The sequence below is a fragment of the Hypanus sabinus genome, chromosome 30, assembly GCF_030144855.1.
Source record: "Hypanus sabinus isolate sHypSab1 chromosome 30, sHypSab1.hap1, whole genome shotgun sequence".
NCBI lineage: Eukaryota > Metazoa > Chordata > Chondrichthyes > Myliobatiformes > Dasyatidae > Hypanus > Hypanus sabinus.
Genome location: NC_082735.1, coordinates 5973849 through 5997262, shown reverse-complemented (window position 1 = coordinate 5997262; position 23414 = coordinate 5973849). Strand labels below are relative to the sequence as shown.

General features: G+C 42.8%; 1 protein-coding gene across 1 annotated transcript in view; it reads left to right on the top strand.

Moving 5' to 3' along the window:
- Positions 1 to 23414, top strand: part of col9a2 (procollagen, type IX, alpha 2) — a 131447-nt gene that overhangs the window by 7395 nt on the left and 100638 nt on the right. Inside the window, exons 5-10 of the mRNA XM_059954240.1 lie at positions 293 to 346; positions 14969 to 15004; positions 15122 to 15145; positions 17977 to 18030; positions 22003 to 22056; positions 23064 to 23111. Of these exons, the coding sequence (XP_059810223.1) occupies positions 293 to 346; positions 14969 to 15004; positions 15122 to 15145; positions 17977 to 18030; positions 22003 to 22056; positions 23064 to 23111 (270 nt within the window). The remainder of the gene's footprint in view (positions 1 to 292; positions 347 to 14968; positions 15005 to 15121; positions 15146 to 17976; positions 18031 to 22002; positions 22057 to 23063; positions 23112 to 23414) is intronic.

The following is a 23414-nucleotide window of genomic DNA, read 5'->3' as shown; positions in this document are numbered from 1 at the left end:
TGGATCAATGACTGGAATTCCATTTACTGGTCTATTTAATTACCACTGCACCCCAAATGTGAGGACTTGACTGGGGTGATGGGAATAATAAAGTAAGATGTGAAAAGAACATTGGGCTGGAGAACTTGGAATTCCAGTAGAATGTGAGGAAAGTTTATGTTCAGGTAGATCATTAGAATGACGCAAGTTCTAGGAGCTGGGATGAGATATACTTCAAGAAGATATTGTCAAATCTATCTGATTAATTAATGCTTGTGTCAAAACTCTTACCTTTTGTTTCTCCATCTCACAGGGTTTGGAAGGTCCAAAGGGAGAGCCGGGTATTCCTGGAAGGCCTGGTCCCAAGGTAATACGATGCATTTTATCTCATGAGAAAGCAAATTTGAAATATCTTGATGCAGGCTGTTGAGGTGATGGTCTTTCACAGGCATGGGTATTGATGTTGGTTCAGGATTGCCATCTGTACCAAGATACAGTGAAAAGCTTGTCTTGCATATTGTTCCTACAGATCATTTCATTTCAACAGTGCATTGAGATAAAACAGTAACAATGCAGAATAAAGTGTAAATGCTACAGTGAAAGGACAGGTAAAAAATAATGTGCAAGGTCATAACTAGGTTATGTATCAGAGCTCATGAGTCTAACTTCTTGTACAAGATGTCTGTTCAAAATTCTGATAGCAGTGGAATAGAAGCTATCCTTGAGCCTGGTGGTATGTGCTCTCAGGCTATTGTATCTTCTGCCTGGTGGGAGAGAGGAGAAGAGAGGACATCTGGGGTGGGTGTGCCCTTTGATTATTCTGGCCGTTTTACCGAGGCAGCAAGGAATATGGACGATGTCCATAGAGAGAAGGATAATTAATGCACCACAACAGGAGTGGAAGGAGAGGAGGATTGTATTGAAGACTTGTGCTATGAATGGTGGAAACACCAGGGAGATGTGACCCCCCTATAGTGTGTTAAAATACTGATAAAGCACATGTGTGGGAGTGTGTGAACTTAAAGCCCTCAAATTTAAAGTTCTGTGCACACATCTAATGTCTCGATTAATTTTGCTCATAACTGCCCAGAGTTGATAATCTGTTGATGTGGCTGGAGTCTGTCCTCCTGTCTTCTCTCATTTGTGTGCAGAGCCCTTCTTCCTCGAGGCTCTTCTCTGTCTGTAATCCTGAAAACTGCAGGGCAGGTTCTGGTCACCAGTTGTGCCATTCTGCCATTGGCAATGACACTGAAGGGCCAGTGTCATGAGCTTTTCTGGTTGGCTGTGAGTGACCAGTGATGTTCTGCAGTGTTGGGCTCCTATCTTTCACATGATATGTTAATGATCTGGATGATGGAATTGAAGGCTTTGCAGCCATGTTTGAGAATGATGCAAAGACAGGTGGAGGGGCAGATAGAGTTGAGGAAGCAGGGACTCTGCAGAAGGACTTGGATGGATTGGAGAATGGGTAAAGAAGTGGCTGATGGAATACAGTGCAGGGGAGTGTATGGTCATACACTTTGGTAGAAGAATAAAGGTGTAGAGTACACTGAGTAGCCACTTTATTATGTACACCCGCTTGCTAATACAAATATCTAATCAGCCAATCATATGGCAGCATCTCAATACATAAAACCATGCAGACATGGTCAAGAGGGTCAGTTGTTGTTCAGATCAAACAGCAGAATGGGGAAGTAATGTGATCTAAGTAACATTGACCGTGGAATGATTGTTGATGCCAGGTGAGACAGTTTGAGTATCTCAGAAACTACTGATCTCTTTGGATTTTCATGCAAATAGTCTCTAGAATTTACAGGGAATGGGGTAAAGAAGAAAAAAGAAAACCCAGTGAGCAGCAGTTGGGTATTTAAAAACGTCTTGTTAATGAGGGAAGTCAGAGGAGAACGGCCAGACTGGCTCAAGCTGACAGGAAAGCAACAATGACTGAAATAACCGCATGTTACAACAGAGGTGTGCAGAAGGGCACTTCTGAATGCATATCACATGGAACCTTGTAGTGGGTGGGCTACAGCAGCAGAAAACCACAAACAGGAGGCAACTTATAAAGTGGCCACCATGTGTATTTTCCAAATAGGGTGCTAATTCAGAAATCAGAGATTCAAAGAGACCTAGTAGTCCTGGTGCAGGATTCCCTAAAGATTAACTTGCAAGTTGAGTCCATAGAGAAGAAATCAAATGCAATGTTAACATTTATTTTGAGGGGGTTGGGATATAAAAGTGAGGTGTTATGCTGAGACTTTAAAGGCAGTGGTCAGTCTGTATTTGGTGCATTATGAGCAGTTTTAGGTCCAATATCTATGAAGGGAGGTTTTGGCATTGGAGTGTCCAGAGGATGTTATGAGAATGACCTGGGAATGTAAGGGTTAACATATGTGGAGCGTTTAATAGTTCTAGGCCTTTTCTCACTGGAGATTGGAAGAATGAGAGGGGAATCTCATTGAATCCTACCAAATATCTAAAGGCCTTGATAGAGTGGATGTGGAGAGGATGTTTCCAATAGTGGAAGAGACTAGGAGCAAAGGGCACAGCCTCAGGATCAAAGTACACCCCTTTAAAACAGATGAAGAGCAATCTCCTTATTCAGAGGAGGTGAATCTGTGGAATTCATGGCTACAGATGGCTATATGGGCCAAGTCACTGGATATATTTAAAGTCTAGATTGATAGGCTCTTGATTAGTAAGGGGGTCAAAAGTCAGAGGGAAAATGCAGGAGAATACATTTGAAAGGGAAAATAAATTAGCCATGATTGAATGGCGGAGCAGACTCAATGAGCCAAATAGCCTGATTTTTATGGTCTTATTGTCATAAGGTCTTTTACCCAGAGCTCATTCCAGAGGATAATTTGGGGGAGATGTCAGAGAAAGGTTTGGTACATAGAGAGTGGTAAATGTGTGGAATACACTGTCAGGGGTGGTGGTAGGGCTGATACATGAGAGACATTGATGATACTCTTAGGTAGGCACATGGATGAAAGAAAAATGGGGAGGTACGGGCTTTGTCGGGGGGGGAAGGTTTAAATTGAACGTGTAGTATATTAGAACATTGGCACAGTGTTTGCTGAAGAGCACATACTGTGCTGTAGTGTTCTCTATTCTATGTTATAGGTTGGCTATTCTTTCTAAGATTATCCCTTATAATCTTATACACCACCATCAAGTCACCTCTCATTCTCTATTGTTCCAAAGAAAAAAGCCCTAGTTCACGCAACCCTTCCTCATAAGACGTGTTGTCCAATCAAGACATCATCATGCTAAATCTTTTCCGTACCTTCTCTGAAGTTTTCACATCTTTCCTATAATGAGGTGAACAGAAATTATCACAATATTCCAAAGTGTGTACTCCCCTTGACTACTACCATTAAAGAGGCATACCTGGGACAGAGTTGGTCAGGAGTCTAGAAGTGGCTGCTTTCTCCTTTTGTTCCTCTTTTCTGGGGCTTTGCCATCCATATAAAATATTCTACAAATTTTAGATATCAACCTTTTGGGTGTTTATCCTATTCCAAAAGAGTCTCTTTGACAGTGGAGTTAATGTAGAGTTACACTAGCACTCTCGATAGTTAATTCATTGCATCAATAGCTTCCTTTCTAGTGTTGGAATCTCACCCTGTCTAGTTATAGAGAGGCTCTGTAGGGAAATGAAATCTATGCTGAATCAGGTGGGGAAGGGGAAGCAGAAGAAACATCTTGCCTCAGCAGTCTGGTGAGAAATCCATATGTAGGTGTTACAAGAGATTAGAGGATGGCGTAGAGCTGGGGGGTGGTAGTGAGGGACAAAAGTGGGAAACTTCCCATCACGTTGAAAAAAATATAATAAATTTACCATAAAACTGGAAATGTCAGATATTGTTTGATGGAAACAATGAATGATGGACAACTTTATACGATGTATCCATGTTAAATGAGATGGCCTTCTTCCTCCCTAGTTATGATCATACCCATTGTTGAGTAGGAAAGGGTCATTTGGTTGTTTCTCCCTGGTTTATGCTCATACCCATTGTTCAATAGGGAAGGGTCGTGTGGTGTCTGTGGGTTCTTCAGTGTTGCTGCTTCAGAGGGAAAGCTGTATATTAACAATATTATGGAAGGCAGTCAAGTCTCAACTAGCAGCAGTGTCTTGTCCAGCAACAATTGAAAATTACAGTATACGTACACACTGACACATTGTCACACTGACTTACACTATACAGACTCTCTTTAAGCTATGTAGTAAACTGAATGAACCATCAACCATTTACATACCCTATACACAAAATTATACAATCAGTTAATTATACTTAATGTATCAACATGTACAAGTTAGTTATTTATAAAAGTACATAACTAGTTATCACCTGTAAACATATAAAACTTACCACAGGGTGAATTATTCTTATCACAAACAGTTGTAGTTACAGCTGTACATTTTATTTGATACATTTCTGGATATTATGTACTCAAGCACAACAAAATCTACTATGGTTTTGCCTTGCACTCTCCATTTTGGTCTCTCTGCTATAACATTGTCTGACAGCCTGACCCCCATTCTGACTTCTCTTCCTCTGTTGTCTCTTTTGAAATTGAAAACTCATCTCTTTTGACCTCTGCTCTTTGGATCTTCCTCAGTGCTCTTCACCCTGCCAAATATTATCGGCTTTCCACATTCAGCTACATCTTGTTGGAAAGTCCCATCCTTGTGGCATTTCTACTTGGATTCTTGGAGATTTAGGACTTCTGCCATGCTGCAGTACAGCCCTGTTAAGACCCATTCATCACTTCTGCCAACTACAAAGTTCTGGGGTTATGCAGCTTCATCTTCACCATTGCATATGTTGGTGCTGGGTTCAACCTATGTCATCCCATTACAGCAGCTTGCTTGTGGAATCCTGGATTGGCACAGCCTATGAACAAACCTTATTCTATTCAAACCCTTGTACTCTGAGAGGATGCATCCCCTTGCCCCATTACTTTCAGTACAGATAGCATTTATTGTTTTTACCAGCAGTTACTTTCTTCACCCTTCAGGTAAAACACCCACTGCCCTGTGACATTGAAGCCTTTCTGCAAGGTCTCTGTCTTTTGCATTTATATGACCTTTATCTAAATTGATGAATTTAGCTAAATGCTAAATTTAGCATTTTAAGCACTTTCTCAATCACTTCAACATTTACATTTTCTGAATCAAGATAAGTTTATGCAGCCTATCCTGATGTCTTGATTCTCAAGAAAAAAAATTATCCTGCACAACACTACTCTATCTCTTCATCAGGCTATTCAGACAACTGAATTTGTGTAGAATATAACTATTGAAACAGAGCACGGTGGAAAGCCATTTGGCCCATCCTGCCTGTACTGGCTCTTTGAAAGATTTTTCTACAATCGAACTTCATTTTGATGAGGCAAATGGAGAGAAAGTTGCTCAACCATACAGCACTGTGCAAAAGTCTTAGGCACATGCATATATAGTCACCGAATAACACGTAATACTACTGAGCTAACACAAAGCTAAATGCAGAATTGAGAGAAGAGTTCGCAGGAGCATTAGCTATGATCTTTGAATCCTCTTTGGCTGCAAGGGAAGTGCTGGAGGACTGGAGAATGGCAAATGTATGTAGTTCCCTTGTAAAAAAAGGTAACAGGGAGAAACCTGGGAACTATAGACCGGTGAGTCTTACGTTGGTGGTATGCAAACTATTGGAAAGGGTTCTTAAGGATAGGATCTATGAGCATTTGGAGAAGTACAGTCTACTCATAGATAGGCAACATGGCTTTGTGAAGGGAAGATCATGCCTCACGAGCCTGATTGAGTTTTTTGAAGAGGTAACAAAAAAATTGATGAGGGTAGGGCAGTGGATGTGGTCTACATGGACTTCAGCAAAGCATATTCAGCAAAGTCCCTCATGAGAGACTCATCCAGAAAGTCATGAGGCATAGGATAAATGGAAAGTTGGCTGTTTGGATAAAAAATTGGCTTAAAGGAAGAAAGCAGAGGGTAGTTGTGGAAGGAAAGTATTCTGCTTGGAGGTCAGTGACTAGAGGTGCACCGCAGGGATCTGTCCTGGGACCCCTGCTATTTGTAATTTTTATAAATGACCTGGATGTAGAGGTGGAAGGATGAGTGAGTAAGTTTGCGGATGACATGAAGATTGGAGGAGTTGTGGATGGAGCTGTAGGTTGTCGAAGGTTACAAGAGGATATAGACAGGCTGCAGAGTTGGGCAGAAAAATGGTAGATGGAGGTCAATCGGGACAAGTGTGGGATGATGCATTTTGCAAGGACAAACCAGAAGACTGAGTACAGGATTAATGGTCAGTTACTTAAGAGTGTGGATGAACAAAGGGACCTTGGGGTTCAAATCCATACATCCCTCAAGGTCGCTGCACAGGTTGATAGGGTAGTTAAGAAGGCCTATGGGATGCTGGGGTTCATTAACAGGGGGATTGAGTTCAAGAGTAGAGAGATTATGTTGCAACTCTACAAATCTCTGGTGAGACCGCACTTAGAGTATTGTGTTCAATTCTGGTCATCTCATTATAGGAAGGATGTGGAAGCTATGGAGAGGGTGCAGAGGAAATTTACCAGGATGTTGCCAGGTTTGGAGAACAAGTCATATGAAGCAAGGTTAGCAGAGCTGGGACTTTTCTCTTTGGAGCGTAGAAGAATGAGAGGGGACTTGATAGAGGTCTACAAGATTATGAGAGGCATAGATAGGGTGGATAGTCAGTACCTGTTTCCCAGGGCACAAATAGCAAACACCAGAGGGCATATGTACAAAATTAAGGGAGGAAAGTTTAGGGGAGACATCAGGGGTAAGTTTTTTTACACAGAGGGGTGTAAGTGCCTGGAATGACTTGCCAGGGATGGTGGCGGAGGCTTAAACATTAGGGGTATTTAAGAGCCTCTTGGACAGCCACATGGATGAAAGAAAAATGGAGGGTTATGGGGTAGTGTGGGTTTAGTACTTTTTTTTTAAGGATTATATGGGTCGGCACAAGTGTTCTATGGTTCTATCTATTTCTGTTTCCCAACCACCTTCCTATTTTAACCAATATACAATACTGTGCAAAAGCCTTAGGCACCCTAGCGATATACATGAGCCTAAGACTTTTGCACAGTACTGAATGCATATAAAGAGGGCTCAATATTTTTCCCTTTCAGATGGTCATACAATTTCCTTTTGCAACTTATCACTGAGTCTTCCTTCACTGCCTGAGTCTTTCAGTCAGGACATTGTTGAAAATAATAACATGACGTTAAATATTTCTCCTCCGCATTCCTGTTACTTTTTCAAAATGTGGAAAATTTGTTCTAACAGTAAAAACAGTAATATCTTCCTCACTAGTAGAGTATTGGTCTTAATATCAACTATAGCAGGAATCAATATATTACTCCCTCTGGGCAGCAGGACCTAATGGGGAGGGTTGATCAATCCCGACCCGATTTCAATGAAAACAGACCAAGCTCTGTTTTCAAGTATCTGATTGACTGACTGTCACACCCCACTGGGGACAAATTCACTATAGTTTCTGTAAAAGTGCTTGGTGATTTCAGCCGGAATGTGCTGACATAGGTTTACGGTGTTGCCCCCTTGACCTGGAGTTTCCCGACAGAATGACCAATTTACTCATTTTTGTGCCAGCTACTTGGCACTCCCAAGGTAAACCTGCCTTTACCATCAACTCCTTCATTATCTGGAAGCATCTGCCTAAATCTCTTTTGCAAAATGTCCACCCTGAATTTGGTGCCAGAACTGAAAGGAATGTAACACTTCAGGTGGGATCTGTATCTCTCAGATGCAGCTTTCTCATTTCTGTTAAAGGTGGAAGCAGAAAAGCTTAGCATTGGCAAATACTTTTGCACTAAGTGCATTGCCTCTGTCTGCAGAGGCACGTTCCCTTGTGGGTGCAGACGTTGCCTCTACATCCAATGTGATAAATTTAGTGCCCAGTGTCAAAAATAAGACTGGAGTATGTTTCCTAGTGGGAACCTAAATCTCACTGAGTAGGGTTCCTCTCTACAATCCAGTCAATCACTACAGAAGGCTTATGAAAAAATTGGATCAATCTCTTGAGAGTTGAACTAAAACCCAGAGAGCAAGTGAAGACTGAGTTCTGCAGCAGAGAGGCAGGGCCAGTCCCGAGCTCAGTGTGGTATTCCATGTGTGTGTTGGTCAATATTGAGTGGGGACTTTCAGACAGCCCGAGTTAAGTCTGGAATGTATCGCCTTCCTGTGTCGATGAAATGAGCATTGAGACTGAAGGCTTGTGTTTGTGTTTAAAGATCACATTAACCTTATGGTTAGTGCAGAAACTTTACACCCTGAGGCTCTTCCACTGGCAAAGTCTGAAAGAATTCGTTCATCACCCTTCCAGCCTGAGCAGGACTGGTTGAAGTATATATATTGTTTGGCCTCAGTCTGTTATTCATGGGCAGAAAGGGAGTGGGAGAAGTTGTGGGAGTATGGTATGGCCGTGAATGGGGAGGTGTCAACCTGCTGAGCAAAGTCTAATTGTATCACAGTGAATCGCAAGCTTACTACTTACTGCCAAGGCTGTCTCCTGACACAGGAATCAATACCAACTCATTCACAGTGGGAGGATTTATTGATTTTAATTAATAAAAAGTAAAGTTGTAAATCAATATTAGCATTTTCTTGCCTAATTGTTCTGCTAAGATGTCCCTGCAGGATGGCACAGTAGTGTAGTGGTTAGCATAAAGCTTTATAGTGCCGGAGAGCAGTGATCAGGGCTCAACTCCCACCACCGACTGCGAGGAATTTATAAGTTTTCTCGGTGCCTGTGCAGGCTTCCTCCAGGTGCTCAGATTTCCTCCCACGTTCCAGAAACCCATGGGTTTGGGTAAGTGAGTTGGTGCCGGAAGCATGGAGACGCTTGCGGGCTGCCCCTGCATAGATTTGGATTGTGTTGGTCGTTGGCACGAAATTATGCATTTCACTGTACTTTCAATGCTCTGATGTATATGTGAGAAAGCAAATCTTTAATTGTTAGTCATTGCCAGCTCTAGCTAGTTCTAGGCACCAGAACTCTGGGTCAGAAGGTCACAGGTTCAGGGGTGCTCTAGTGACTTGAGAACAAAGGGCTGGATTCTCAAGTTAATGACAACCACACTCATCTTTCAGACCCATTGACCTAGAAACCGCTCAGCAGCTTTGGGATTTCTGAGCAGGAGTATGAGAAAATGGAAATCCCAGAGCTGCCTACAACACTTCACTACTGCATTCCTCACAGATCTCAACCCAGAGGGAATTTAGGCAATTTTTTTTTGCACTTGGCAGAGAATAACACACCAGGTTCTCAAATAGTCTTCTCACTGTTTAAAAAAACTAGTTTGGCAATGAATTTCAAAATTCTCCTTTAAATATTCCCGAGGATTTTTTTAAATTGAGTTAGAATATTAATTTATATTTTATATTTATTTATATTTTTATAACATTTAAATATGCTTAGAAGTGTATGGAAGAGTTTCAGAACTTATAAATTTTTTGATGTTTAATTATTTGTACTCCTTCTCAAGATCTTAGAAGATTTTGAATCTTTAGAAATTAATTAAAAGTTTGAGATTTACTTTAGGAGTATGAAATTACTGCCAGCAATATTTTTATACTTAATTATTCAGTCTAAGTTTATAGAATCAAATAAATTTTACAATGAATATATTTTTACACTGATTGAAGAGATCTCTCCAGCTTAATTCCCCCTCCCAGACCTGTATCTGCCATGGCTCTCCAGGCACTGTTTAAGTGTGGTGAGTGTTTCTGCCTCCACTACTCTATCAGAGTTCCTGACCATGACCAAACCCTGTGTAAAAACAGTTTCTGTTCCTCATGTTTCTTCTAATCCTTCCACCAATTTGTGGCAAGGCAACTAAAATGGTCACCTGGATATTTCTCAGATGATGTCAGTGACTCTGTCTCTATCACCTTCTCCGGCAGTGTTGTCTACATACTCTCTGCTCTCTCAAATGCACTTCAAATCTCTTAATCTTTGCACAAATTTACATCCTCTAGCTTTAGTCACTTCCGATAATGGGAAACGGCGTTTGCATTCTAACCTAACTACACCCTTCACTTTACATACCTCAGTCATGTCCCCTCTTTACCTGCTCTGCTCCAAGAAAAACAAATATACCTTTTACAGTCTCTTCAGAAATCAGAATTAGAATCAGACTCAGGTTTATTATTACCTGCATTAGTCATGAAATTTGTTAACTTAGCAGCAGCATTTCAATGTAATACATAATATAGAAGAAAAATAATAATTATAATAATAAAACATAATTCAATTACAGTATATGTATACTGAATAGATTAAAATCATGCAAAGAAACAGAAATAACATATATTTAAAAAGTGAGGTAGTGTTCATGGGTTCAATGTCCTTCAGGAAATCGGATGGCAGAGGGGAAGAAACTGTTCTTGAATCGCTGAGTGTGTGCCTTTAGGCTTCTGTACTTCCTACTTGATGGTAACAGTGAGAAAAGGGCATGCCCTGAGTGCTGGAGGTCTTTAATAATGGACGTTGCCTTTCTGAGAAACCGCTGCCTAAAGATGTCTTGGGTACTTCGTAGGCTAGTGCCCAAGATGGAGCTGACTAGATTTACAACCTTCTGCAGTTTCTTTTGGTCCTGTGTGGTAGCCCCTCCATACCAGAGAGAGATGCAGCCTGTCAGAATGCTCTCCACGGTACATCTATAAAGTTTTTGAGTGTATGTATTTGTTGATATAACAAATCTCTTTAAACTCCTAATGAAGTATAGTCGCTGTCCTGCCTTCTTTATGATTACATCGATATGTTGGGACCAGGTTAGATCCTCAGTGATCTTGAAATAAAAGGTAATATCCTAGTAAATCTCCTCTGCACACTCATCAGTGCCACCACACCCTTCCTATAGGGGAGCACACAGCACTCCAGCTGAGGGCAGACCTAACAAATTAATGCCAACGTCCCAAAAGTGTTCTTAAATACGTTATTTGATATTCTGTCACCTTCAAGCATTCTTGGTCATACACATCGAGGTCCTTCTGTTCCTCAATGACCTTAGCATCCATGGCTTATGTCCTAACTTCATTGGTCCTCAAAATTTGCCTTTATTTGCGACTGCAGTGGCATATCATGTGACTACTGTTAAAATGCAGCTTGGTGTAAATGACACGCTGACAGCTCATCAGTGAGCGCAGGACCAGGTCATACACCGATCAAAAAATGACTGCAGACATTCTGCCTTCAGTGTTCCCTGATTGTGGTTCTTTGACTTATGTACACACACATATCCAACAACTGTCCCAAATGGACAAAAGAAGGATTTTAATTAGAGGACATTGATTTTGTTTTAAATTCAGTAATTTTCTGATATTTAAAATTACTCCTCATGGTGCAAGAGATGAAAGCAGAAATTTGAGCTTTTTCCAAAGATTTTTCAATGTCTGTAACAGAGTAATCAAACAGCTTTGCTCTTTCTCCAAGTAAATCACAGCTGTGACTGGAGGATTATCGGAGTGCATTAATGAAGCTTTCCTGTGGCTGACTAATTAATAACAAATGGATTTGCAGTCCCAGCGTGAAGCTAATACTGAGTCTCTTAACATGTTGGCACATTAACCTCTACCTTGACCTTATAATCACCTAATTGCATACCCCAGAGAGGAGCATGTGTCCCACTCTAATTGGACTTTAATTAACATTCCTTTTACAGAGCCCCAATTCCACCTGTCTGATTCAATCAGTAATTAGTGAGATGAAACTTTCTTCCATCTTCATGAGTCACACTCACCAACGTTCCTTCCATTCCTCGTAAGCTCTGAACACTCCACCTTGCTCGTTCTTCTTCCATCACCCTCTCCTCTGTACATCCCAGGTCCAGTGACAGTCTCCCAGCAACCACTCCCTCTGCCAGTCTCCTGGCTCTCCAAACCCTAGCTCTGGGAGACTAAATCGCCGCTTCCAGATATGTCTCTGTCTCCCATCTTGGGTGACATCTGACACTGGAGTATGCCTCACACTTGTTCTGCAGTAGAGATGCCTGTGGCATCTACACTCCTGACATCTAGTTCAGCCATCGTTCAGAGATTAGTGTGCAGACCAACCGGTAACTTGTGCAAGTGTTTTCATTGACCAGTGCAAAATCTCCACTGCATTTCATTCAAATCCTATGCTGGTGACAGCTACGGACAACAGTGAGTGTGGCACCAGGTGTGGATGTGGCCCAGGTGCGGAGTGAGAGACGCTGAAGCTGGTCGATAGTTCACAGATTTTAATGCAAACAGTGTTAAAAAGAAAAGAAAACAATAAACGCTAGGCCAATCAGGGCCGTTAACTAAAACTCAAATGGAAAATGAAGCCTGCACTGCGGCTGAAAAGAACAACTAAGAGTAAAATGAATCCCGCTAGTCTTCAGAGTCAGTTGACTCGACAGTCCAATTTCTCAGGCAAGGCAGGTAGCGAAGCGTTGATGTGTCCAAGTCTCAACAAGCACTATGGCAGAATGAATGGAGTTAAGTACTGTCACAATGAAATAATTAGCTGACTCATGCATATTTACGAGCACAATTGCCAAAGCTGCTGTGCTGCCAAATCCATGGTTGTGACAGAGTGACATTCCTCGCTCTGCAAGTGACACTCAGAGACCGACAGTGTCCTCGCAAATCAGGTGCAAAACCTATTGTCTTGTCAGATTCCACCTGTCCTGGCAGATCAGGGCATGAAGGGATACAGGGAGAAGGCAGGAGATTGGGGCTGAAAGGAAAAATGGATCAGCCATGATGAAATGGCAGAGCAGACTTGATGGGCCAAGTGGTCTAATCCTGCTCTTGTATCGTTTTTTTACAGGTAACAGTTTGAGGCCCATCCCTAACGTGTGTTACTGTGAGACTTTTCCAGGAGTCACATACCATCTACAGGATCCTTGCCCTTTGTTCAGGACACTTCCCATTTTCCCTCCTGTTACAATTCACAATGTAGACTTCTCCCTGAATTGCAGGTGACTCTGTGAACTTCCTTTCTGATTTAGTTACCCAGCAAGAATCCGCGGTGTCGCCATTCTTCACCTTACATGTTACATTGTGTGACCTCCACTCTTGTTACAGCTTTTGCCGCTTGAACCCCATTCATATTTTCCAATTTGCTTTCATAAAGCAAAGTACAGAGTACAGGAGATGGGATGATATGATGAAGTTGTACAAGATGTTGGTGAGGGCTAATTTGGAGTAATGTATGCAGTTTTGGTCACTTCCCTCCAGGAAAGATGCAAATAAGGTTGAAAGAGTACAGAGAAAATTTACCAGGATGTTGCAGGACTGGAAGACCTGAGTTATAAAGGAAGACTGAATAGGTCAGGACTTTATTCCTTGGAACATGAAGACTGAGTGGAAATTTGATACAGATATACAAAATTATGAAAGATATAGATAGGGTAAATGCAACCATTTGTTTTCCACTGGGATTGGGTGGGACTAGAGGTTAAGCCCAGCGCATTGTAAATGTGAAATTCCCACGATTCAATACATTTACAAAGAAGGGCACGAAGGATCATTGGGGACCCGAGTCACCCCATCCACAAACTGTTCCAGCTGCTACCATCTGGGAAACGGTATTGTAGCATAAAAGCCAGAACCACACAGGTTCTGGGACAGCTTCTTCCACCAGGCCATCAGAGTGATTAATTCATGCTGATACAATTGTATATCTATGTTATATTGGCTGTCCTGTTGTACACACTATTATACATTATTATAAGTTGCACATTGCACATTTAGACGGAGACGTAACGTAAAGATTTTAACTCTTCATGTATATGGAGGATTTAAGAAATAAAGTCAATTCAATTCAATTAAGGGTGCAAGGTGAAAAGTTTAAGGGGATCTTTAGGGGAAATGTCTTTATCCAGAGGGTAGTGAGATTGTGGAACAAGCTGCCAGTGTAAGTAGTGCATGTGAGCTTGATTTCTACATTGAAGAGAAGTTTGACCATAAGACCAGGACAGGAGCAGAATTAGTCCATTTAGCCCTTTGGGTTGGCTCCGTTATTTAGATATGTACGTGGATGATAGGGGTATGGAGGGCTGTGGTCCCGGTGCAGATCGATGGGAGTGCCAAGTTTAAATTGCTTGGCATGGACTAGATGGATGGAAGGGCCTATTTCTGTGCTGTACTTTTCTATGACTCTAATTACAATGTGATACATCATCCTCTGTCCCGTCCATTGATAGCGTGTCCAGTAATGGCATAATCCCAGGAATGAAAGGGTTAATGTACGAGAAACGTTTGGTGGCTCTGGGCCTGTACTCAGTAGAGTTTAGAAGAAATGAGAGGGGTTTCTATTGAAACCTATTAAAGGTTCTAGATAGAATGGATGTAGAGGAGAGCCCAGGACCTGAGGGCACAGTCTCCGGTCAGAAGATGTCCCTTTAGAACACAGAGGAGGAGGAATTTCTTTATCCAAAGAGTGGTGAATCTGAGGAATTCATCGCCACAAACAGTTGTGGAGGCCAAGTCTTTGGGTATATTTTAAGTGGAGTTTGATTACTAAGGGTTTCAAAGGTTGCAGGGAGAAGACAGGAGAATGGGGTTGAGAGGATTAATAAATCAGCCCTGGTGGAATGGTGGAGCAGACTCAATGGGCTGAATGACCTACTTCTGCTCTTATGCCTTATGGTCTTATACAGGATTCATGCACCCTTAGAAAATACTATGAATGATTGAGCTTGAGCCAGCATTAATGTCAAAACCTGGTGCTGTGGAGGAATATTGGCAAAAGTCAAACAACAGCCCCTTTCACTTCTTCACAGTTATTCACCACAAATGTAATTGGTTTTGTAAGAGAAGCAAAGCTGGTGATTGGGTGATTTACATACATCAGTGCAAGATGTCCAGAACCTGGTCCAGTGAATCTTACCCAAGCAAAGAGTGACTCTGCTTCTGCCTCCTCTCATTCTACTGCAGTTAGATCGTCATTAAATATCTTTCTGTTTCCAGGGTCTGGTGGGCTTACCTGGACCTCCTGGGACACCGGTATGTATGTGACAGTTACATCTATATCAGACACAATATTGTGACCTGATTGCAAGACAATCGTTTGTCAAATATTCTGTATTTGATTTTACAACATTATATCTATTTTATTTTCAGGGTTCTGGAATCGTGGGACCACCTGTAAGTTAAACTAATGTACTCATCTGCAGACCATATCATTTGAGGTCTAATTTATAATATTTTAAAATCTACATAGATTGGGAAGGGCTTGAGGCAACATGCGTTGTGCAGAATTTCTCACGTTTATGGTTTTAAACATGTCAGTTTTAAGCAGTGTCATTTTGTTAGTGAATGGGCTGGAGTGTAAGCAGATTAAGTTGTAGTTTTCAGTTAGGAATTAGACTTGAAAAGGAACCATTTGCATTTCTCTGTAGAAAGAGAAGAGTCAGAGGAATAAAAATAATACTACTGGACTTATTCATCAGTGGTATTGGCTAATGTGTGAATTACAGATGTAGCCATGTCTGTCCAGTGTCTCCCTGGGCCGTGATTTTCATATAACAAATGCCAAGTTCACATAACAGGTGGAGATTGTTTCTGCAAATAAAGTATTTTCCCGATCAGGGCCTGGTAAAATATTGAAAATCGCTCCGATTCTAAGACATTGCCATGCCTCTCATGAAAATTCCTGAGTGAACTGACAGATAAATAGGAAGACAAATGTAGATGTCATATCTTGCATTTTCAAGTAGACATTAATAATGTTCTATGTCACCCACTCGTGGAACGTTCAGGCATTTGGGGTTACTGAGCAGATGAAAAATTGGGTACAATTTGGAAAATAGATGTGGGGACAAAAGACAATTGAGACTGGAGGAAGATTGACAGCAATGCTTCAGAATGGACCAAAATGAGACGTAATTTACCTTAATGGTTTGTACTTTGGAACCAGTAGATCAATAGGAAAATACTTTTATGTTACCAGACCAGCAAGGGTGGGTCTGGGGAGGGGAGGAGGATGGACTACAGATAACACTATCTGAGAATGTAACATTATGTAAGGAAACATGATCCACCTCTATTCCACTCATGTCTATCCTTCCAACTCCAATCCCCTCACCTCCACCCCTCCAGCTCCTATTCCCATCATGTCCACACTCCACCTCCATTCCACTCATATCTAAACCTCCACCTCCATTCCCCTCACCTCCACCCACCCCTCCACCAATCCCTCATCTCCATTCCCCTCACTTCCACCCCTCTACCTCCAATCCCCTCACCTCCATCCTTCCACTCCCATTCCCTTCACCTTCATTCCTCTCACCTCACCCCCTCCACTTCCATCCCCTTCCACCTCTAATCCCCTTAACTCCACGCCCTGCACCTCCATTCCCCTCCACCCCTCTACCTCTAATCCCCTCAACTCCAGCCCCATTTCCCTCACCTCCATTCCCCCTCTAGTCTTCCTGCTCCTCCGCCTCTAATCCCCTTACCTCCATCCCTCCACTCCCATTCCCTTCATCTTCATTCCCCTCACTTCCATTCCCCTCCACCTCACCACCCCTCCACCTCTAATCCCTCAACACCCCATTTCCCTCACCTTCATTCCTCCCTAATCTTCCTACTCCTCTGCCTCTAATCCCTTCACCTCCACCTCTCCTTCACCTCTAAACCCTCATCTCTCCCCACCCATTCCCCTCACTTGCATACCCTCCACCTCCAATCCCCTCACCTCCACCCCTCCACCTCTAATCCCCTCAACTTCACCACCATTTCCCTCATCTCCATTCCCCCGCTAATCTTCCTACTCCTCCACCTCTAATCCCCTCATCTCTCTCCACCCATTCCCCTCACTTGCACCCTCCACCCCATTCCCCTCACCTCCGCTGCCTGCTCCCCAATTTCCTCACCTCCATCTCCATTTCCCTTACCTCTATTGCTCCGCCTCCATTTCCCCTCACTTCTATCTGTGCACCTCCATTCTCTTCAGCCCTGTCTGACCACTCCTATTCCCCTCACCTCCATCTCCTCCACCTCCAACTCCATTCTCCACCACTATTCCCCTCACTTCTAATCTTCCTCCTCCTCCACATCCATTCCCCTCACTCCACCTTCATTCCCCTCTCCTCCATCCACCTCATTTTCATCCCCTCCACCTCTAATCCCCTTATCCCCACCCCTCCTCCATTCCCCTCACCTCTACCCTCTCCACCTCCATTCCCCTCACCTCTACCCTCTCCACCTCCATTCCCTCCCCTATATCTCCGTTTCCTTCCACTACCTTCTCCATCCCCTTTACCTCCATGCCTCCTTCACTGCCATTTTCTCTCCATCTACCTCAATTTTCCACCACTCTCTCCTCCATCTCTGATCCCTCCTCTCCCTCCATTCCTTCCTTCACCACCATCTGCTCCACAGCCAATCACTCCACCTCCACCTCTATTCAGTTCACCCTTACACAAAGGTAACCCTAAATAATTGCTGCCTTCAAGCCTGCTGTGCTGGAATCTCCCATGGATCCTTTGGTACCTGGTCTTTGGTCTTTGTTTAGCCTCAGTGCCCCATGGTCTCCAGTGTAAAAGAACTGGAAATCATTCATAGGCTTCAGCACATGATGGCCTAATCACTCAGCATCAGAGCTTGCTGAAACACTCTCCTCTCCCTCCAATGGACAGTTTTGATTCAAATGTCATTCATTACTCGATACTCCGGAGTTACTTGCTTTGACCAAGCTGCATCTCATGACCCTCAGGTGAATTTTAAATCAGCTGGAAAGGAACTCTCTACATGGAAATTTTACTGCCTTGGATACTGGACCAACTTGGAACAGAAGTTGGTTCCCTCTTCCCCTTCTGCTTCATTGAGAGAAGCTCTCAAACTCCAGTGATACGGCTTGTCTCTGTCAGCTATTGGAAAGGAGGGCAATCGTGCACATTTTCCTCTGGTTACATGTTGGATCTGGAATGGTCAGAATCGATACTAATTATGTAATGTTGTTTGACTTAATTCAGGGTCCTCCCGGCCCAGTGGGGCTTCCTGGAGAAATTGGACGTCCAGGACCTAAAGTAAGTGAAGCTTGCACCTGCTTCTTCTGTCTCTGGTACCAAGGAGCTAATTCAATTCAGCAAACTTAGAAGCAGCAGTATCTACTTTCCTGTATGTTCAAGGAGCCCAGGAGCATAAATGGGTCATGGGATACAGGCTGATACCAACTGGCTGTAATGTCATTTTGTTGGGGAACTAGTGAACCACAGAAAATTATATTGGAAATCGACGATCCACTATAAGTTCTGTTTTGAGAAAAACGGGTCTTGGAATCTGCTTGCAATAGTCACACCCTCACATACCAGGTGTCTCTGAGGAGCACCAGCTGCTCTTTTCATTACCGGACGACTTTGAAAAACTGACAAGCAATTGTTTCTACTGATGATACCTATTAAATATACAGTATTTTAGCTTACAGATATTATGAGAGTTAAAACATATTTATATTTGAAAATGTTGCAAGAAAAACATTTTTTGTGAGTCTGAAACTCTCTAGCCCCAACCCTATGTTCCCAATTGGAACAATTGATTTTAGAACATGGAACATAGAATAGTACAGCACATTACAGGCCCTTTGGCCCACAATGTTGTGCCGACCCTCAAACCCTGCCTCCCATATAACCCCCCACCTTAAATTCCTCCATATACCTGTCTAGTAGTCTCTTAAACTTCACTAGTGTATCTGCCTCTACCATTGACTCAGGCAGTGCATTCCACGCAACAACCACTCTCTGAGTAAAAAACCTTCCTCTAATATCCCCCTTGAACTTCCCTCCCCTTACCTTAAAGCCATGTCCTCTTGTACTGAGCAGTGGTGCCCTGGGGAAGAGGTGCTGGCTGTCTACTCTGTCTATTCCTCTTAATATCTTGTACACCTCTATCTCATCCTCCTTCTCTCCAAATAGTAAAGCCCTAGCTCCCTTAATCTCTGATCATAATCCATACTCTCTAAACCAGGCAGCATCCTGGTAAATCTCCTCTGTACCCTTTCCAATGCTTCCACATCCTTCCTATAGTGAGGCAACCAGAACCGGACACAGTACTCCAAGTGTGGCCTAACTAGAGTTTTATAGAGCTGCATCATTACATCGTGACACTTAAACTCTATCCCTCGATTTATGAAAGCTAACACCCCATAAGCTTTCTTAACTACCCTATCTACCTGTGAGGCAACTTTCAGGGATCTGTGGACATGTACCCCCAGATTCCTCTGCTCCTCCACACTACTAAGTATCCTGCCATTTACCTTGTACTCTGCCTTGGAGTTTGTCTTTCCAAAGTGTACCACCTCACACTTCTCCAGGTTGAACTCCATCTGTCACTTCTCAGCCCACTTCTGCATCCTATCAATGTCTCTCTGCAATCTTCAACAATCCTCTACACTATCTACAACACCACCCACCTTTGTGTTGTCTGCAAATTTGCCAACCCACTCTTCTACCCCCACATCCAGGTCATTAATAAAAATCACGAAAGATAGAGGTCCCAGAACAGATCCTTGTGGGACACCACTAGTCTCAACCCTCCAATCTGAATGTACTCCCTCCACCATGACCCTCTGCCTTCTGCAGGCAAGCCAATTCTGAATCCAGCTGGCCAAACTTCCCTGGATCCCATGCCTTCTGACTTTCTGAATAAGCCTACCGTGTGGAACCTTGTCAAATGCCTTACTGAAGTCAATGAAGATCACATCCACTGCACTACCCTCATCTATATGCTTGGTCACCTCCTCAAAGGACTCTATCAGGCTTGTTAGGCATGATCTGCCCTTCACAAAACCATGCTGACTGTCCCTGATCAGACCATGATTCTCCAAATGCCCATAGATCCTATCTCTAAGAATCTTTTCCAACAACTTTCCCACCACAGACGTAAGGCTTACTGGTCTATAATTACCCGGACTATCCCTACTACCTTTTTTGAACAAGGGGACAACATTCACCTCCCTCCAATCCTCTGGTACCATTCCCATGGACAACGAGGACACAAAGATCCTAGCCAGAGGTTGAGCAATCTCTTCCCTTGCCTCACGGAGCAGCCTGGGGAATATTCCGTCAGGCCCCGGGGATTTATCAATTCTAATATATTTTAACAACTCCTACACCTCCTCTCCCTTAATATCAACATGCTCCCAAACATCAACCTCACTCATATTGTCCTTACCGTCATCAAGTTCCCTCTCAGTGGTGAATACCGAAGAGAAGTATTAATTGAGGACCTCGCTCACTTCCACAGCCTCCAGGCACATCTTTCCACTTTTATCTCTAATCGGTCCTTCCTTCACTCCTGTCATCCTTTTGTTCTTCACGTAATTGAAGAATGCCTTGGGGTTTTCCTTTACCCTACTCGCCAAGGCCTTCTCATGCCCCCTTCTTGCTCTTCTCAGCCCCTTCTTAAGCTCCTTTCTTGCTACCCTGTATTCCTCAATAGTCCTATCTGATCCTTGCTTCCTAAACCTCATGTATGCTGCCTTCTTCCACCTGACTAGATTTTCCACTTCACTTGTCACTTGTTCCTTCACCCTACCATTCTTTATCTTCTTCACCAGGACAAATTTATCCCTAACATCCTGCAAGAGATCCTTAAACATCGACCACATGTCCATAGTACATTTCCCTGCAAAAGCATCTTCCCAATTCACACCCTCGTTCTAGCCTTATAGCCTCATAATTTGCCCTTCCCCAATTAAAAATTTTCCTGTCCTCTCTGATTCTATCCTTTTCCATGATAATGCTAACGGTCAGGGAGCGGTGATCACTGTCCCCCAGATGCTCACCCACTGACAGATCTGTGAGCTGACCCGGTTCGTTACCTAATACTAGTATGGCAATCCCCCTAGTTGGCCTGTCAACATACTGTGACAGGAATCCATCCTGGATGCACTTGACAAACTCTGCCGCATTTAAACCCTTAGAACTAATCAGGTGCCAATCAGTATTAGGGAAATTAAAGTCACCCATGATAACAACCCTGTTATTTTTGCACCTTTCCAAAATCTGCCTCCTAATCTGCTCCTTGGTATCTCTGCTGCTACCAGGGGGCCTATAGAATAACCCCAGTAGAGTAACTGCTCCCTTCCTGTTCCTAACTTCCACCCATACTGACTCAAAAGAGGTTCCTGCTACATTACCCACCCTTTCTGCAGCTGTAATAGTATCAGTAATGACCAGTCATGACCTGATCAGTAATGCCACCCCTCCTCCCCTTTCCCCCCCTCTCTATCCCTTTTAAAGCATTGAAATCCAGGAATATTGAGAACCCATTCCTGCCCTGGTGCCAGCCAAGTCTCTGTAATGGCCACTACATCATAATTCCATGTATGTATCCAAGCTCTCAGTTCATCACCTTTGTTCCTGATGCTTCTTGCATTGAAGTACACACACTTTAGCCCTTCTACCTTACTACCTTTACACCCTTTATTCTGCTGCTCTTTCCTCAAAGCCTCTCTCTATGTTAGATCTGGCTTTACTCCATGCACTTCTTCCACTGCTCTATCGCTCCAGGACCCACCCCCCTTGCAAATTAGTTTGAACCCTCCCGAACCATGCTAGCAAACCTACCAGCAAGGATATTGCTCCCCCTCGAGTTCAGGTGCAACCCATCTAATTTTTTATAACCCAATTTTCTGTCACACAACGTTTCTTTACACCTATTGCATTGTGATTCACCGGTAAATGTGAATCTTCCTTTTCCCCTGTCTTTCATATACAAATTCACAATATTCTACAATTGCCTTCTGTTACACTGCAGCCTCTTCCTCGATTACACTGTTGGTTCTTCTCCCCTCCCCACCCACCACAACATTCCCATTGCTCTCTGTACTCTTCCTCTCAGACTGCTGCTTCATCTCTGGTACTTCATGTAGCATTCTGCTTCCCCGCTCCTCAACTTTCCCCTTGTGAAATCTGTCCTTCCAACTCTGTGCCATCCAGAAGTGTATTTACAGTTGCTGACATTTACTCGTGTTGAGGTATTATCTCTTTATTTTACAGGGTGCAGTGGGACAGCTCGGACCAATGGGAAAGCCAGGCCCTCCAGGTCTACAGGTACGTCACTCCAAGTCTCCAGGTATTTCCTAACAGCTGCACTTCCTTCTGTGAGTTAGTCTTTTAACGCAAAGATAACTATATAGTAAGTTACTATATAGGACAAAATGGCTTCAGTTAGGAGTTTATACTATCAACCAGCTAGGAATAAACTAAATCAGGACTGAATCATAGGCTAAAGTATTCATTCAAGAACTTAAATTAGGTTGTTTATTGCCATGTACAGAAGTACAGTGAGGTACAGGTACAATCAAAAGTTTGCTTACAGCAGCATCACAGGCACTTTGGTACAGATCACAGACAGAGAACATAATTATGCATAAATTATACGAGACAATGAAGAGTAATGATGAGTTGCAGTTTTCTGGTGAATCTAGGGGATTTTTTGGAGATTATACATAAAACACCCTACTAACACATTACTCCCCTATTATCTTGTTTATTATTTATTGTAATGCCTGCACTGTTTTGTGCACTTTATGCAGTCCTGGTTAGGTCTGTAGTCTAGTGTAGTTTTTTCTCTGTGTTTTTTTACGTAGTTCAGTCTAGTTTTTTGTACTGTGTCATGTAGCACCATGGTCCTGAAAAACGTTGTCTCATTTTTGCTATGTACTGTACCAGCAGTTATGGTTGAAATGACAATAAATGTGACTTGACTTGACTTGAAAATAATTTATAGCAGCCATGATGTATATCTGTCTTGTTTAGAAGAACAAGAGGTGATCTTATCGAAAATAAGCATATTCTTACAGGGCTTGGCAGTGTGTACACAGGGATGATGTTTCCCTTGGTTGGGGTTCCCATCACTAGTGGTGGTCCCTGGCTGAGCATTAAAGGTCAATCATTGTACATTGAAGGTGGATATTGATCATGTTTGCATATTAAGGGTATGGTGGCATTGAGATTAGTTTCACCACGATGGATCAGTTATGATCTTATTGAAAGCTGGAGGAATTATGACCAATGACTTTTCTAATACTCACGGGTTCACATGTCTGTTTGTGCAGGGACCTCCTGGTAACCTCCATGGTGCGGAAGGGAGTGCAGACCTTCTGGTGAGAATGATTCCATTCACTTTAATTTTTACCTTGTGCTTCACTGCCCTGTCAGCAAGTGGCTGTGAGCAAAGAACTGCCTCTACTCTTAGTGCTGCTGGGACTTTACGTTCATTAAGGTCAGCAATCCAAGTCACTGGAGTCGGCCCAGAACGAGGAAAAGGAAATCTGAAGAAACATAAACATGTGTGTCTTCTTTAAATAAGTAAGGCAGATTGTAAGATAGTATGATAGTTTAATAAGGAATGATTTAATCAATGTTAAGAGAACAGGGCTAAGGGTGCTCTGTACCATTGAAAATTC